This window comes from Muscardinus avellanarius (assembly GCF_963383645.1).
Source record: "Muscardinus avellanarius genome assembly, chromosome: 7".
NCBI classification, from domain to species: domain Eukaryota; kingdom Metazoa; phylum Chordata; class Mammalia; order Rodentia; family Gliridae; genus Muscardinus; species Muscardinus avellanarius.
The window spans coordinates 107,454,803-107,472,731 of NC_137793.1; the positions used below are offsets into that span (position 1 = coordinate 107,454,803).

General features: G+C 45.2%; 1 protein-coding gene across 1 annotated transcript in view; it reads right to left on the minus strand.

Moving 5' to 3' along the window:
- The window catches only part of TDRD5 (tudor domain containing 5), a gene marked incomplete at both ends in the record, with an annotated part of 55,467 nt that extends 43,063 nt beyond the window's left edge, over positions 1-12,404 (minus strand). The window contains 4 exon segments of the mRNA XM_080698769.1: positions 1,777-1,860; positions 8,451-8,644; positions 10,550-10,954; positions 12,173-12,404. Of these exon segments, the coding sequence (XP_080554895.1) occupies positions 1,777-1,860; positions 8,451-8,644; positions 10,550-10,954; positions 12,173-12,404 (915 nt within the window).
- Between the last annotated feature and the right edge of the window lie 5,525 nt (positions 12,405-17,929).

The window sequence follows — 17,929 nt, forward strand, 5'->3', positions numbered from 1 at the left end:
TTCAAAATATTCAGTTACTAAAATATTACTTACTAAGGTTATATCTTACAATACTGCAGTGATTACCTTCATACTTGAATTTTGCACATTTGTTCAATGGCTTTTTAGGATAAATCCCCAAAAGTAGGCTTATTCTATTCCCAATACACTATAAAAAGCTTTGTGTATAATAGGTACAGTGGCACACACCTGTATTCCCAGTTCTTAGGAGCCTGAGACAGGAGGATCACAAGTTTGAGGAGAGTGCAAAGTAACTTAGTAAGACTATTTCAAAATAAAAAATAAAAAGGTTGGGGATATATCCCAATGGTAGAAATCTCCTTGATTCTAACACACACACACACACACACACACAAGCTTGCACTTTTCTAAATGTTTTATATAAAATTCTAATTCAAGCTTTAAAAAATATATAAAAAATTATTTCAAAATCCTGTGACTCAGAGAAAGCTACTCCTACATTTCAGAAAATGCCCTTTCAGAAACCATTTTATGCATGTACATACCTGCATTACTCATGATTTTATATGAAAGAACAATACTAAACATGGTATTCGATAAAATCTGTTTCTAAGCCGGGCGTGGTGGTGCACGCTTGTAATCCTAGCATTCGGGAGGCTGAGACCGGAGGATCGCGGTTTGCGGACAGCCTCAGCTAATTAGTGAGGCCCTCCGCAACCTAGTGAGACCCGGTTTCAAAATAAAGAATACCCCTAGCCCTTTTTATTCTTTATTTTGAAACAGGGTCTCACTAAGTTGCTGAGGCTCTCACTGCGTTGTTGAGGTGGCCCCAAACTTGGATCCTCCTGTTCAGCCACTGGGATTACAGGCATGTGCCACTATACCCAGTTGAGCTTCCACATATTAATAAAGCAAAACAATAAATCACGCCAAAGAAATGAAGAGCAAAGTCACATAAAGAAATATAAATGAATGCACTAAGCCTATAAAAAGATACTCAATATAAAAGTCAAGGGTTATAAATTAAAACAACATAACTAGATAGTAACAATTGTCAGTAGAAGTATAATCTTTTCTTTTCTTTTTTTTTTTTTTTGGTGGTACTGGGGTTCCCAGAAGCCCTTCTACCTCCGGGCTACACTCCCAGACCTATTTTTTATACTTTTTTTTATTTGGAAACAGGGTCTCATAAGCCAGCGCGCGCAGCTGGCTTTGAACCTGCGCGATCCTCCTGTCTCTGCCTCCCAAGCGCGGGGATTACAAGCGTGCGCCACCACGCCCGGCAGTAGAAGTATAATCTTTTCAAACCTTTTCGAGGACAGTGTAGTAATATTTCTCTTAAAATATAAAATATTCATTGCCCGTGGCTGGCAATCACCATGAGGATAAATGTCCAAGGATGTTAACTGCATCAGTGTTTAAATAGCCAAGGGTAAAAATAACCCAAATTTAATTAATCATGGATCTCAGAAGTAAAACATGACACGTATACATACTGGAATGCTGTGTGCAACCTGAAATAATGACTGGTGTACACATGTACGAAAATCTTGAGCTACTTGTCAACAGTGATGTATTGGGGTGAGGAGAGGAAGCAAGAGAGAAGAAATCATTTATTGAAGAGTTTACACTTTCTCAATAATTTTACATTAAACATTTTTAGGAGTATTTTCTGAATTTAAAAGGTAAGTACTCCATATTAGAAAAGATCAAGTATAAATATAAATCTAATATATACTTATAGGCAAATTAAACTCAACCAAAAATTAATTTATAACCAAATATTCTTGTTTCCCAGGAACAGAAAATACTTACAAATTTTATCTTATGTTTTAGTTCTGGATCAATAGTCCCTCCAGGTCCAATTTGTGCAATAACTGACTTGAATGTGTTCTCCAACTAAGAAAAAAAGTTACAGTCCTTTAAGGAAGATGCATAAATAAAGTCCTCTCCCCTAAAAAGCAAGGATACAACTAAATGGCAAGTGAAGGAGACATCTGTTAAATGTATTTTAGCCAGGCATGGTGGTGGCACACACTTGTAATCCCAATACTTGGGAGGCTGAGATAAGAAGACTGCGGCCAGCTCAGCTACTTAGTGAGGCCCTCTGCAACTTAGTGAGACCCTGTTTCAAAATAAAGAACAAAAATCAGGGCTAGGCGTGCAACTTGGAGTTAGAACGCCCCTGGGTTCAATCCCTAGTGTCTGTCTTTCTCTCTCTCTCTCTCTCTCTCTCTCTCTCTCTCTCTCTCTCTCACACACACACACACACACACACACACACACACACACACACCTCAACTGAATGGATAAAATACTGTTAAAATACTACTAAGTAGTGGCACTGCAACATTTCAGGTCATATAAAATGCACAGCATCTTTGTGAAACTAGACGGCAGAATTTTCCAGGATAACCAACAGTCTATGTAACCCATTCTCAATCTTCAGTTGCTCAACCCCATACACTTATTCAGAAAGGATTTTCCTTTTATTCTGTCTTTCTCTTTTTGGTGCTGCTGAGAATTAAACTCGGGGCATTCTACCTCTCAACTACAGAGGCTGACAAAGGAGGATCATAGGTTTGAGGACAGCCTTGGAAATAGTGAGACTGAGCAACTTAGTGAGACCCTGTGTCAAAAAATTTAAAAAGGGCTAGAGGTGTGTAGCTTGGAGGTAGAATGCCCCTGGGTTCAAAACCCAGTAGTACACAAAATGAGAGTGCATGCTTATGAAACACATGCTTAGTGACAGCCTAATGCTGGGAAGAAGTTGGGATAATGGAAGGATCCTGAGGGGAGGGAATAAGTGTGCGTCAGGGCACAGGTAGGATGACGCGCTCTAAAGGGCAGGAAGGAAAGCTCTCTTACTGTAATAGAAGCATGGAAAGAATCTGTAGGGTCATGGAAAGGCCCTGTGAACTTGAGGTCAGAAGGCAGAGAGAGCTACTATCTGATAGTCTCATATTCTGAGAGTTTAGATGCAAGGCCCTCCTAAACGTAGGATAAAAGAGGAGAGATGTCAAATATTTGAGAAAAGAATAAAATCATTAAAAAAATGTTTGAGGCCAGGTGTGGTGCCCCATGCTTGTAATCCAGTATTTGGAGGTTAGAAAGCCCCTGGGTTCAGCCCCCAGTACTGCAAAATAATAAATAAATAAATAAAAATGTTTGAGGAAGCAATGAATGTAAATGTAAACTTAGTAGGTTACAAGTAAAGATAGAAGAGGTCTGAGTTAAGTCTGCAGGGGTCTTGTAGAAATAAGCCGATGACATAGAGAAGCCCAACCAAGTAAAACTGTGATCCCTGGTTAAATTTAAAAGCAAGCTGGAAGCACAAGAGGCTTTGATGAGAGAGGGCATGATCCTATCCATACAGCCAGGGCTATCAACAGCCACAGCAGTGGAACAGTAAAGTGGAGAGAGTTCATGGAGTTATGTAGTTATGCTCACTCAACTCTTAAAGCTGATAATCAAATGTAAAAAAAAAAGAATTAGAAAAATCACAGTCATAAAAAATATGCCTCAAATCCTACCACCAAGGTACAATAACTTTTTTTTTTTTTTGGTGGTGGTGGTACTGGGGATGGAACCCAGGGATATCCTACCTCCAAGCTACACCCCAACCATATTTTTTATTTTTAATTTTTGAAGCAGGGTCTCATTGATCGCAAAGGACCTAAACAGCTGAGGCTGTCCTCAAGCCTGCAATCCTCCTGTCTCAGCCTCCCAAATCCTAGGATTTTAAGCATGTACCACCACACCCGACTACTATTAGTATTTTTTGCTTCTGAATTTTTTTTGTGTGTGTGTGTCTCTCACTTGGTCTGTCATTACTTAAAAGCTGTGTGACCTCCTTGGTCTCAGTTTCCCACTACGAGGTGTGCGTCCAGTGTGACCCTGTCCTGACCCTCTGGCGTGGCAGTGCTCCCGCCATGGGTTTCCCTCTCACTTTTCTTCTTTTCATCCAGTACTGCTGGCACCAAATTCAGCAGAAACCCTGGCACTTCCGGCAGTCCAATGGCTCCCTATCTAGCTTCTACAGTTAAGTTCTTCCCCAGCTTCAGGTCCTCTCAGCCATTTCCATGTGCATCTGGGAGAAGGGCGATTCGACACCTAAGGAGCGTCATTAGCTTTCACAGAAGGCCTCAGTTCTTGGCCTTGGGCTGTTCATGTTTCTTTTCTGTCATGAGGTATTTCCCTCAGGCTCTTCCAGTGAACAATAAGAGGATCTAAACAGAAGAGATCTGTCATAGCCCCAACACGCTCCCACCAAACAAGTTAACATACTGAGTTAGCTGTCTCAGGAAACACAGGTCACCTCGGCAACGGGACTCTTCTCATGGCGCTTACCAATTAAAAAGGGTAATGAAATAGATGCACCAACAATTACAACCTAAGGCCGACTGTAGTGCTATTAAAGTGAATCCATGCCAGGCATGAAGGTGCATGCTTGTAATCCCAGCATTCGGGAGGCGGAGACTGGAGGATCACGGTTCATGGAAAGCCTCAGCTACTTGGCGAGGCTCTTCGCAACACAATGAGACCCTGTTTCAAAAAATAAAAAGACTAAAAAATAGGGCTGGAGGTGTAGTTCAGAGGTACAATGCTCCTGGGTTCCATCTCCAGTACTGCACACACACACATCCACAAAAGTGAATCCATCACTTTAAGTTGTAGATATACAAAGGCTTCCTTTTAAAAGGGCTTTAAAGGATGGGGAAATTTTTACAGAGAAATGGTAAAAAGAGCATTAAAGGAGAAATAATTTCATGAAAAAGTGAACAATGTAGTTTGCTTGAAGGTAATAGGGAAATCATGGGAAAGAGCCAGAAAGGCAGTTGAAGTCATATCATAGAAAACCTTAAATGCTGGGTGTGGTGGCACAAGCTTGTAATCCCCACGCTCAAGAAGCCGAGACAGGAAGATCACACAGGTTCAAAGCCAGTCTCAACTAATTAGTGAGGCTCTCAGCAACTTAGTGGGACCCTGTTTCCAAATAAAATATAAAACAGGGCTGGGAGTATAACCCAGAGGTAGAAAGCCTCTGGGTTCCACACCCAGTACCACCAAAAAAAAAAAAAAAAAAAAAAAAACAAAACACCTTAAATGCCAAGCTAAGAGCTTTTCTTGGTTATATAAGTGAAAATGGAAACCCGACACTAGAGATTTTTAGCAAGGGAAACACATCTGTACTAGACAACTAGACTGGAAAGGTGAACAACCAGTTAGACCTCTGCAACTGTCTGCCTTGTTTTGTTTTTGTGGTACTGGGGATGGAATCCAGGGGCATTCTACCTCCAAGCTACACCCCCAGGCCTACTTTTTATTCTTTTTTTTTTTTTTTTTTTTGGTGGTACTGGGGTTCCTGGAAGCCCTTGTACCTCCGGGCTACACTCCCAGACCTATTTTTTACATTTTCATTTTGGAAACAGGGTCTCCTAAGCCAGCGCGCGCGGCTGGCTTCGAACCTGCGCGATCCTCCTGTCTCTGCCTCCCAAGCGCGGGGATTACAAGCGTGCGCCACCACACCCGGCCTTATTCTTTATTTTCAAACAGGATCTGAGATGCAAAGGGCCTCACTAAGTAGCTGAGGCTGTTCTCGAACCGCGATCCTCCTGTCTCAGCCTCCCAAATGCTGGGATTGCAATCCTGTGCCACCACGCCCAAGTATTGCAACTGTTTTAAAGAGGGTGCTGCAGAGTTAGAATGGGAAAGGAGGAAGACAATGGAGAGAAGAAAACGCTGGCCCTCCAGGGATGATACGGACACAGCCTGGAACCACATGTACTACGGAGACTAAGGGCTCTGGAATATAGAGGTAGGCTTTTGCTGGGTTTTAATTAATTCTTTAAGAGTTTGAAAAACTAGGAAGTCAATGGCGGGATGGTGATTACATTGTCTCCCTAGAATATGGCTGGTGACAAGGGCCAGCCAACTCTGGTACCCAGGCTAAATCCAGCCTGTCATCTGACTTTGTATGATCTATGAGTTGAAAATGGTTTTGACATTCTAGAGCAAAAAACAGAATGTTTTGTGACATATGAAAATTTCATGAAATTCAACTTTCAGTACCCACACTTTTACTGGAACCCAGCCACACTTAGTCCTTTACATATTGTCCACAGCCAATTTTTACACTGCAAGAACATAGTAGGTGTTTTTGTTTGTTTTGGTGGTACTGGGGTTCCTGGAAGCCCTTCTACCTCCGGGATACACTCCCAGACCTATTTTATATCTTTTATTTGGAAACAGGGTCTCTTAAGCCAGCGCGGTTGACTCAGAACCTGTGCCATCCTCCCGTCTCTGCCTCCCAAGCGCAGGGATTACAAGCGTGCACCACCACACCCGGCAACATAGTAGTTTTAACAAAGACCATTTGACCTATAAAGCCTCAAGTGTTTACAATGCTGCCCACTAGGAAAAATGTTTGCCCATCACAGATTTAAGATAGCAAAATGACTGCCTTAAGAACAGCATGCTTCTCAAAAAGATAAGACAAAATATTTTTACCAGAAGCTAGATAACTAGAGCTGACTTTTACTTGAATGATATGGGGGATATTTCTGAAAGTCCAGGTAGACTTGGGGACATCAATAACTATAGAGGGTAGAAGTTGTAATGTGGGAAAAAACTAAGATTGGGAGCTGAGTGTGGAGGTGTACCCCTGTAATCCTAGTACTTGGGAGGCTGAGACAGGAGGATCACAAGTTTGAGGCCAGCCTCAGCAACTTATTAAGATTCTATTTCAAAGTAAAAAACAATATAGGGTTGGGATATGGCTCAAAGCTAGAATACCTGTAGGTGATAAAACATATAGATGATCTTTATTTTCTCCTATGCCTTTCAAAATTGCAAGTTTTCTGCAATCTGTATTACATTTGTTATAAGAAAAAGTTTTGAAAACTAGACACCTGGGTGATATTAGAAATCTGGAAACACGAGGGTGGAGTATTTTGGGATGATGAGGCTAAAACCAGAAAGGAACAGAAGTTACATCTTAGAGGAGTTACTGTAGACATTTGGGCCATATGGGAAAACACTGATACATTTTTATAAAGATCACAAAACCTGCACTAACCATGCAGCAGCAATGCTCTCCAACCACTTACACATTTTCTAGGAACTTGCTATATACCTGCCATGGTCTAAATATTTGTGCCCCTCCCCCTGATTCCTATGTTGAAACCTTCGCTCCCAAGATCAAGGTTTTAGGAGTCAGGCCTTTAGGAGATGATTAGGTCTTGAGGCAACACTGCCTTATAACCCAAGAGAAACCTCCTGTCCCTTCTGCTGTGTGAGGACACAGAGGGAAGACTCCCACCTGCGAATTAGGAAGCTGGCCTTCACTGGACATTGGACCTGCCGGTGCAACTGATATATTTGTTGTTGATAAGCCATCCAGTTAGTGGCATTTTTGTTACAGCAGCCCAAATGGACTAAGACCCTATAAGTAGGGTTATGTAAAGAACACACCCCCAAATTATAATGTAGCTAGTTTAAAATTTTAAAATTTCTTTTTAGCTGGGCATGGCAGTGCATGCCTGTCATCCCAGTACTTGGGAGGCTGAGACAAGACGATTGCAAATTCAAAGCCAATCTCAACAACTTAGCAAGACTAGTTCAAAATAAAAAAATAAAATAGAGCTGAGGGTGTAGCTCAGAGATAGAACACCCGCAGGTTCAATCCCCAGTACCAAAAATAAATTTAAAAAATAAATTTTCTCTTTAGCCATATAATAAAAAGAAACCTATTTTAAACCTATTTGAAAAAGGGCTTTGTAAGGTTTAGATCATAGGCTGAAGTAAAAAACAAAGACTAATAGATCTGATGATTCGAATATGTGAATGTCTGGCAAAAAAAAAACCTTAAAAATATATTTTTAGTATATGACAGAAAATTTATTGAATGCATTAAATACAAATTAACTATGCAAAGCTTTTCAACTTATTAAGTGTAAACAGGCAAAGGATGAAAATATAATTCATTAAAATGACTAGAACATTTTTAAAAAATTCAAGGTGTCTAACCAACTATGGATAGAAAGTGATGTTTAACTTTCTGATGACAGAAAATATTTTTGTCCTTAAAATTATGATCCTCCATCTCAACCTCCCAACTACTGGGATTACAAGTGTGTGCCACCATGTCCAACATGACTTCAGGGGTGTGTGGGGGGCACTGGAGATTGAAGCCGGGGCGGGGGGGGGTCTACCTCCAAGCTACACCCCTGATCCCAGCCCTATTTTTTTGAAACAGGGTCTCACTAGGTTGATAAAAGTCTCACCTATTTGCTGAGGCTGTCCTTTGACCTGAAATTTTATCTCAGCCTCCCAAGTATGGGGAGTACTGGGCGTGTGTGCCACCATGCCACTGAGCTATGACTTCAGCCTTTAAAAGGTTGGCTTTTCTATCAAATCTAAGTGATAACACCACAGAATTTTGAAACATATCTTCATCATATTTCTATCTCCACGCTCAGATTTCTCACCTGGTTTAATTTTTCAGTGTGGTTCACCCTTGGCGTGTCCACTGCACTGAGCATGGGGGTCTTTTCCAGGTTCAGTATTTGCTTTGGTGGGTCTGCATTTGGAGTGGATTGTGAAAAGCGTGCCTTTGCGACTGTGCAGCCTGGAGAATACGCCACTTGTGACCTCGTTCTGAATGGCTGGGTAAAAATTTTACCTTTTATGAATGACAAAGGAAAAAAAATTATCAATAGCAATCTTGAGCTTATTTTTTGTGAACTGCTCTCAACTTAAAAGTAAAAATTAAGAAAAGTTTACATTTTATAGCAAGCTAATAAAACTTTATACAATATAAGCCATCAGTCATCCACAGAAGAAAGAACAGCAAGAGATCATAAGTATTAAAATGTACAGGGCCGGGCGTGGGGCACACTCGTGTAATCCCAGCATCTGGAAGGCTGAGACAGGAAGACCGCAGTTCACAGACAGCCTCAGCTACTACGAAGTAGTAGCAGCTCAGTGAGACCCTGTTTCATAATAAAGAAAACAGGGCTGGGGGTGTAGCTCGGAGGTAGAATTCCCTGGGTTGCATCCCCAGTACCACAAAAATAAATAAGTGTAGAGCTAAAACTCCACTTAAGGTCACCTAAATATAATTATGGAAAGGGAGAATTTGATAGGTTAAAAACCCAAACAGCTGTCTCGTTTGGGAGACCAGAGAGTCTCTAGTTAAGGAGTGTGCTTGGAACTCAGCTTCTCAAACTGGAGAAGCACCTGGTGATGAGGGGCGAGGAAGGAGGAAAAGTTCCAGAACAGAGGGCATTATCCTAGAGTATAAATTATTTTCTTCGATATCTGTGGAAGGAGGAATATCACTGAAAAGGTGTATCCTATAACACAACGGAAGATATATTGCTGAAAATAATCATGGTTTAGCTCTTTCTTTACCCCCAGATCAAGTTCACCAAATAATTATTTCCAACATATCCTGATAGAAACAAAGGACCATGGGCAGGGAACACAAGCAGAAAGAATATCCACCCTCACTGTTCAGTAAGTTGACAAAGTATCTCATACAACTCAACCTCTTGTAAGTGTAGTAGGTGATTTAGTTTCCCCGAGTTTGAGCACCTCAAGAACACGAATACGGTTGAGGGCTATACCTGAAACACTCAGTAGCTTCCAGAGCTTTCCCTGATCTCAACAGGTGCACAGCCTCAAGCTACACTACCCACCACAGTTTAATACCGCTTTGTAAACGCATGGCACATTCTCATGGTTCACCTACGCTAAGCTTTTTTCTTTTTTTAAAGTACTGGGGATTGAACCCACAGGCATTCTACCTCCACGCTAACCCCGAGCCTGGTTTTAGTTCTTACATGGAAACAGGGTCTCCGTAGGTTGCTGAGAGTCTTGTTGTCAAGGCTTCAACCTGCAATCCTCCCATCTCAGCTTTCCCAATACTGAAATTATAAGCATATGCTACCATTATCTGGCTTTCACCAATATTAATCTAAACGCAGACTTTGGAGAAAAACCACTAAAATAGGCACAGTATTCTCCAAAATGGTTTCCCTCCTCCATTCAATATACAAACTTTCTGTCGTCTAAGGTCTATGGAGTTATGTAAGTTCTTACATTACTGAGCCTTTAGATATCATTTATTATGAGCTTCCTAAGTGCAGGCTCTCTACAGCCTTCATCTCATAGTGCCCTCAGCACAACTCCAAGTGGCCAGACCATCATTTCTATCTTAGAGATGAGAAAGCTGGGGCTCAGACTAAGTCGTGTCCCTAACATGCAAATGTTAAGGCCAGGTTTCGATTTCCGCACTCACGGAGCTTAGTGATGACATACTTCTGTACGGAATGACCGCTCCAACATACACTCATCCACATTACTGTGTGTGCGTATTTATGTTTTGCTGGGGATTGAGCATAGGCCTGCTCTACCAGTGAGGTGCTGCCCCAGTCCTTTTAAAAACTCTAATACTGAAACAAAGTCTCACTAAGCTGTAGAGGTTGGCCTCAAACTTGCAATCCTCCTGTCTCAGCCTCTCAAGCAATGGGATTACAAGCGTGTCCCACGATGCCAGGCTCACATTACAATTATTAATACTTACCCACTGGCCATCCTCTCTGCTTTTCCTCTGATACACTCTTTTTTAGTCTCAACAAAGAACCTGCTCTGGTCTGCTCTACAGAAATGATGTCCGAAGCTGCATTCAGCACTTCAAACATAGACAGGAATCCATACTGCATGTATTGAAATGATCGTCCAAATCGCCTGACAAATGCCTTTTCAAAATCAGAAAGGAGAACGGGAGACAACGCCAAGAGGTCTTTCAACTCACTCTTCACAACAGCTGGAAGAATAGGGGGCACTCTGCCCCGGTAGGGCACTCGACTGTAGCTTGTTGCAGGGCAAGTGCTGGCCCTTCCCCTCTGGATGGAGTTTCGCACCTTATGGCTGCTCCTCTGCTTTGCAACTAAGCTTGCTATTCCTTTGGTGGATTCATCTGGAATGGCTAAGGAGATAGAAAAAAGATGTTTAGAGCCGGGCGTGGGGGCGCATGCTTGTAATCCCCGCGCTTGGGAGGCTGAGACAGGAGGATTGCACGGGTTCGAGGCCAGCCTCGGATACTTAGTGAGGCTTTCGGCAACTTAGTGAGACCCCGTTTCCAAATAAAATATAAAAAGGTCTGGGAGTATAGCCTGGAGGTAGAAAGCCTCTGGGTTCCACCCCCAGTACCACAAAAAAAAAAAAAAAAAAAGATGTTTAGGTGCAACATATGCTCCCTTTACCAATTTTTAATGTTCCAAGGAGCTGCCTATCTAGGCAATAATAAACACAAAGCTCTTGGCTTCTCCATCCCCTGCATTCTGGGGAGCAGCCTGCCAGCTCCTCCACAGAGAAGGAGGAGAGCCCAGCATATCATCATGGCTGCTAATTGACTCCCAAAAATCTTGAGATGTAGAGCAATTTCCCTACCAGTGATTCGTGGCTGTGTGCCTGCACTTCTTAGAATTTAAGGCAAGTTTTTGTAACTTAAAAGTCCCCGTGAAGCTGGACATGGTGGCGTATGCCTGTAATCTCAGTACTTGGGAGGCTGAGACAAGAGAATCACAGGTCCAAGGCCAGCTTCAGCAACCCAGTGAGACCCTCAACAATTTAGCAAGAAAATTTCAAAAAAAAAAGAAAAAAGAAAGAAAAAGAAAATAGGACTTGGGGTAGCTTAGAGGTAGAATATCCCTAGGTTCAATCTCTAGTATTGCAAAAATAAAAAATAAAAACCCAGTGTTAGCCGGGCGTGGTGGCGCACGCTTGTAATCCCCGCGCTTGGGAGGCAGAGACAGGAGGATCGTGCAGGTTCGAAGCCAGCCGCGCACGCTGGCTTAGGAGACCCTGTTTCCAAATAAAAATATAAAATAGGTCTGGGAGTGTAGCCCGGAGGTAGAAGGGCTTCCAGGAACCCCAGTACCACCAAAACAAAACAAAAAAACCAGTGTTATGTTTCTCCTACTTATAATGCCATAACCTAAAATCATGCAAAATGTTACTTTTATGAATACATGTTTTTTGGGAAATGGCTTCTTAATGTTGCTGAGAATCTCACAGACTCAAAAACATCATGATTCTTTCTCCTACTTCCCCTCCCCAAATTCAAACCCAATGCCGGCGACGCAAGATAATCATAGAGGTAGATTATGCCAACATTTACAGACCGTCCGAAACCTTAACCTACCTTTCAGTATGACAACACCATCCCCACTGGGGCAGACACTAACCACGTCAGGCATGTCCAGCACCAGCTCCATGGTGGACCGATAGCCAAGGACCCGGAGCGGGAGATGATTTCCGACCATCAGAAGGTACTCCTTCTCCAGCTGCTGTGGGGTCAGACCATCTTTGGTGGAAATCAGAAGTGACCTTATTTCTTTCCTCAGACATTCCTGTATTCGCTCTTGTTCTGACATTGTTCCCTGCAGAATTTAAGACAGAAACATTGATCCTGAGAAGGAAAATTCTGAAAACCCATGAGCAGGTGAAATTTTTTTTTTTAATGACCAATAGTGGAATATAAACAACTGTGAAAAGGGTTTTAAAGGCATTAAGGAAGAGCAGGTGTGGTGTAATCCCAGTACTTAGGAGGCTGAGACTGGAGAATTGCAGGTTCGAGGCCAGCCTCAGCAACATAGTGAGACTCTGTTTCAAAAAGAAACAACAAACAAAAACAGCCAGGCGTGGTGGCGCACGCTTGTAATCCCCGCGCTTGGGAGGCAGAGTTAGGTGGATTAAGCAGGTTTGAAGCCAGCCTCTCTGGCTTAAGAGACCCTGTTTCCAAATTAAAAAAAAAAAATATATATATATATATATATATATATATATATATATATATATATATATATATATATATATAAAATAGGTCTGGGAGTGTAGCTCGGAGGTAGAAGGGTTTCCAGGAACCCCAGCACCACCAAAAAACAACAACAAAAAAAAGAGGGGGTGATGGGAGTGTAGCTTGGAGGTAGACTGTCCCCGGGTTCAATTTCCAGTACCACAGAAAATAAGTTAAAAGCCAGACATGGTGGCGCACACTAATCCCAGCATTTGGGAGGCTGAGACAGAAGAATCGCAGTTCTGGAAGAGCCTCGGATACTTAGGCTATCTGTAACGCAGTGAGACCCTGGGCGCAGGGCGGTCAGCCGAGGGGCAGGGGTGCTCCCGACGGCGCTCGGCGGGGGGACCCGCGAGGAGCAGGCGGCGCCCCGGCCAGGCCCAGCCCGCGCCGTCCCCACGCAGGCCGGCTCCCGTCCTCCCGCCTCGAGGGCCGCACACCTGGCCGGCGGCGGCTCTCCTCCCGCCCCAAGGTCCCTCTCAGCTCCTCGCGGGCCTGGGGCGACGTGCGTCCTCCCGGCCGTCCGCCCGGCCGTCACCCGGCGGCGGAGCGCGGCGGAGCTCGGACGGCCTGCCGTTGCCGGCGGCCGCCGTCGAAGGTCTAGGCAGCCGGCCGCGAGGAGAGACGGTCCGCGCCTGCGCGCCTGCGCATCTGCGCCTGCGCCCCGCGCACGCGCCGCACGCACCACGCGCACGCGTACGTGCCGCACCCACCACGCGCACGCGCACGCGCCGCACCCACCACGCGTACGCGCACGTGCCGCACCCACCACGCGCACGCGCACGTGCCGCACCCACCACGCGCACGCGCCGGTGAGACAGTTGGGCCGTCGGGGCGTCGGCTCAGGGCTCAGGGCTCCTTCGGCTTCACCGCGATGGCGGCGGCTGGGCTGCGCTGCTCCGCGTCTCACTCCGCGGCTCCCGACCGGGAACCGGCCGCAGTTGGGGCTCGGCCGACCAGCATGCTTCCAAGCCCAGTCCTTGGGAGGCTGAGAGGAGGATCGCAGGGCCAAGGCCAGCCTCTGCTACTTAGGGAGGCCCTGCTTCAAAATTAGAATAGTAAATAGGGATGGGGGTGTAGCTCAGAGGAAGAGTGCCCCCGGATTCAACCCCAAATGCCACAAAATAATAATATTAGAGCCAGGCGTGGTGGGGCTCGCTTTTAAGTTTCTTTGGAGCCGTTCAGATCACAGGTGCATTATATATACATAAATTAGATTTTTTAAAAAGACATCCTGGAACTAAATTCCAGTTTAATAACTGTAAACCAAGTATCAGAGGGCATTTAAAGCTGCTGCAGGCTGGGCTTGATAATGCACACCTGTAATCCCAGTATTTGGGAAGCTGAGACAGGAGGATCGCAGGTTGGAGACCAGCCTCAGTCACTGAAGGAGGCCTTGTGTCAAAAAAAAAAAAAAAAAAAAAAAAGAGGTTGGGGTGTGGCTCAGTGGTGCAGCACCTCTGGGTTCAATCCCCAGTACCAAAAAGAGATAAACTTTCTTCATTAAGTGGAGAGGAGTACCCTCGGAGTCATCGCCTGGTTGGTGGACAGTGGATAGCGTAGGGATGAGGGGAATCCAGGGTGGGCTCACCCCGCGGGGGCACGGCCTCCGGGACTCCCCGGGATGCGCTGCTCTTGGCCCCAGTTGGCGCTTCCTCCCAGAACAGCCCTCGCCCATCACCGAGGGGCCAGTGCAGGGTCCTGCCCGCTGCTCCGCTGCTCGGTGCCAGCCGTCCACCTGGCAACCAGGGTCCCACCAGAGCGCGCATCCACAGCCCACTGCCCCTGCCTGAAGGCGAAGTGGAAGCAGACTTCATTGTTCTCCCGACCCCTGCAGGCCCGAAATGTTGAAGGCAGACCATGCCATTCTGGGTCCCAAAGGCTGCGGGGAGGGCGGAGGGGTGGGAAACAGAGCACAGCCTGTGACTGCAAAATCACGACGCGTTATGAATCTGTCGTGCACAATCGCAATGCTCCAATAAAAACGAGTTTACATATTTGCAAGTGATGCTCACTAAACAGTGCTCGTGTTTTCTCACCTGAAGAGCTCACCACGGGACCGCGAAGCCTTCCCGAGAGTCTGAGTTTAGGTGCGGCATTTCCCGGTATCCTTCAAGATTAATGGGGCTGTGCCCGAGGTGGGGGGCCTGGGGTCTGATTTAGCGCTGGGACTAGGTTCAGGAGCAGGGACTCTCCACCTCGAGGGAGGCCTCCATTTCCTAGACCGGGAGCAATGTTTTGTTGACTTTTTTTGTTGTTCTACAAATTCAAAGGACTCAGCGGGTGGTTGATGTAGTTCATTCCTTGGGATCCTGTGGTTAATTAACCACAACCAGAGCTCTGTGGGTCAGACCGGCGTGTTCCCTCCCCAGCTCTGGTGACGAGGGCCCACTGTGTTCTGGTAATTAACTGGCTCCCCCTGTTCTTCTCCCAGCCCTGCTCCCACTGGGGAGTGGATTTCAGTTACAGCTGCCCCCACCTGTATTCTTGCCTTAGAAAAGTCATTTTCCGTGTGTGTGTGTGTGTGTGTGTGTGTGTGTGTGTGTGTGTGTGTGTTTAAAGTTTCTGGAGCATTAGTATATGCCTTATGACAGGATGGAGTGGCGATATCTGGAGATGTTTCGGTGGCCACGGGTAGCAGCGGAGTCTGCAGGCATCCAGTGGGCACAGGCCAGGGCTGCTGCTAAAGATCCATCAGTGCTCAGGACAGCCCCCACCAGAGAACCCCCTGGCCCAACATATCCAGAGTGCAGTGTGAGCAACCCTGGGAAAGTATCTGCGCTCCATGGACGACACTTTAACACAACCACCTGTTTGATTACAAATCCGTCCTCCACGGCACAGCATGTCTTTCGCTTACACTCTCAGGGAGCACTGCTGAACACAGAGCAGGTGCTTACTAAGTGTCTGTGGGATAAACTAATGAGAGAAAAATCAAATCTTTTCTTGCCTCTTTAACCACAAAGCCAACACCTGCCTCTCAGGCAAAGACAGGCGCTAGGGAAGTGTGCCGGCCAGAGAAGCTGTAGTTAGGGCCAGCCACTCAGCCTGCTAAGGGGAGACTCTCCATCTTCCTCGAGTCCTGTTTCTTCAAGGCCCCCAGTCCTTCCGTAACCCCAGGAGATCAGCAGATCCTGCTGCTTCTCGCCCTCGGATGGCTCCCGAGTCCAGGCCACTCCCGCCACCCTCGAGCCGGGCCCTCATCAGCAACACTGCTAATCCACCGCGGTGCTCCCCTACTTGGTCTCTCTGCCATGAACAAATTGAGAAAGTCAAATCTAACCAATTCTTAATAGTTTCCAGCTCTAAAATTTAAAAAAGAATTTCGAGTGCCAACAAATTCTAGCTTCTCCGTTAAATAATTTATATAAATCAATATTCTGACTGCTGTGGTGGTGTAGACCTGTAATCCCACGAACTTGAGAGGCTCAGACAAGGGGGATCACAGGTTCAAGGACAGCCTCAGCCATTTAATGAAAGCTCTCAGCAACTTAGTGAGACCCTGTGTCCAAATTAAAATAAGATGGGCTAGGGGCATAGCTCAGAGAATTCCCTGGGGTTAACTCCCTATACCAAAAATAGATAAAGCAATATCCATCTCTTTGCTTACAGATACAGAGCATTTCAAAGCACTAAATGGGACAAGGGTAATTATCTAGAAAATCTTGCAATCTTGTGTGACCTTCTATCTTGGAAACAAACTCAAAGATCAACAAGGGAAATGATTCCTCCCCTTCTTCTAGTGACCCCGTCCACGGGTGCCAGTCACCCAAGCAAGGAGTGAAGTACTCAGAGGAATGTGCGCAGGAATCCTTTCAACAAAGGGAGGAGCCACGCTTTCAATTAAGAAGGAATCTGTAGGAAGATGGGGCGTCAGGGGAGGCGCAGGGTGCACTGACGCGCTGACTCCGCGCCCTCCTCGGCCACCGTTTCTCCATGGAATGTGCCTTCGTCATTCATAACCCCAACCGCCTTGTGTGCAAACAAGTGCTTATGTTGCTTTACATATGAACACAGAAATGAATTAACAATTAAGAGACCTTGTCAGTGATCAGAGAAGCCTGGAAATACACGCCCAGCGTGGGCCCCACACCCAGAAGGGCCAGCTCTCATCGCTTTTTGTCAAAAAAAAAAAAAAAAAAAAATTCTCTAACTGGGAGACAGTCCAGTTAGAAGACTAGCCTTTGGCCAGATGGCCTGCTCATTTTCTGGCATAAGAAGTAAGGTGTGGTTCTGGTATGAGTCTATAGCTGGAGCTCTAGATCAAATTAATTTGTGACAGAATCTATGGCTATGAAAATAGACAGTAAATGCTGCAAATCATTTCATGGGCTGGAGATGAAGCTGGGTGGTGGGCACCCCGGGGTGAACCCCAGCACTGAAAAAAAAATAACAAGAGAGAAAGGAAAACCTTAGAGATTGTCCTTTCTCTTTTAAAATATATATACAGCCAGGCGTGGTGGCGCAGGCTTGTAATCCCCGTGCTTGGGAGGCTGAGACAGGAGGATCGTGCAGGTTCAAAGCCAGCCTCAGCTACTTAGTGAGGCTCTCAGCAACTTAGTGAGACCCTGTTTCCAAATAAAGTATAAAATAGGTCTAGGAGTATAGCCTGGAGGTAGAAAGCCCCAGTACCACCAAAAAAAATTACACACACACGCGCACACACACACACAGCCTGGCAAGGTGGTGCATGCCTATGCCTGTAATCTCAGTACTTGGGAGGCTGAAACAGGAGAATCACAAGTTCAAGGACAGTCTAAGCAAAAGCGTTGAGACTCTCAACAACTTAAGTGAAACCTTGTCTCAAAATAAAAAGGGTTGGGGTTCTAGCTCAGATGTAGAATGCCCCTGGGTTCAATCCTCAGTCAGACACACTCTCTCTCTTTGTCTCCATATCTGTGTCTGTCTGTCTGTCTGTCTGTCTGTCTGTCTCTCTCTCTCTCTCTCTCTCTCTCTCTCTCACACACACACACACACACACACACACACACACACACACACACACAAAGATAAAATGTACATACTCCCAGGAAGAGTCAGCCAACATAATTTATTGGTCAATGTATTAGTAAAAAGTAGGAGTGTGTATAAAAATGGGGAATA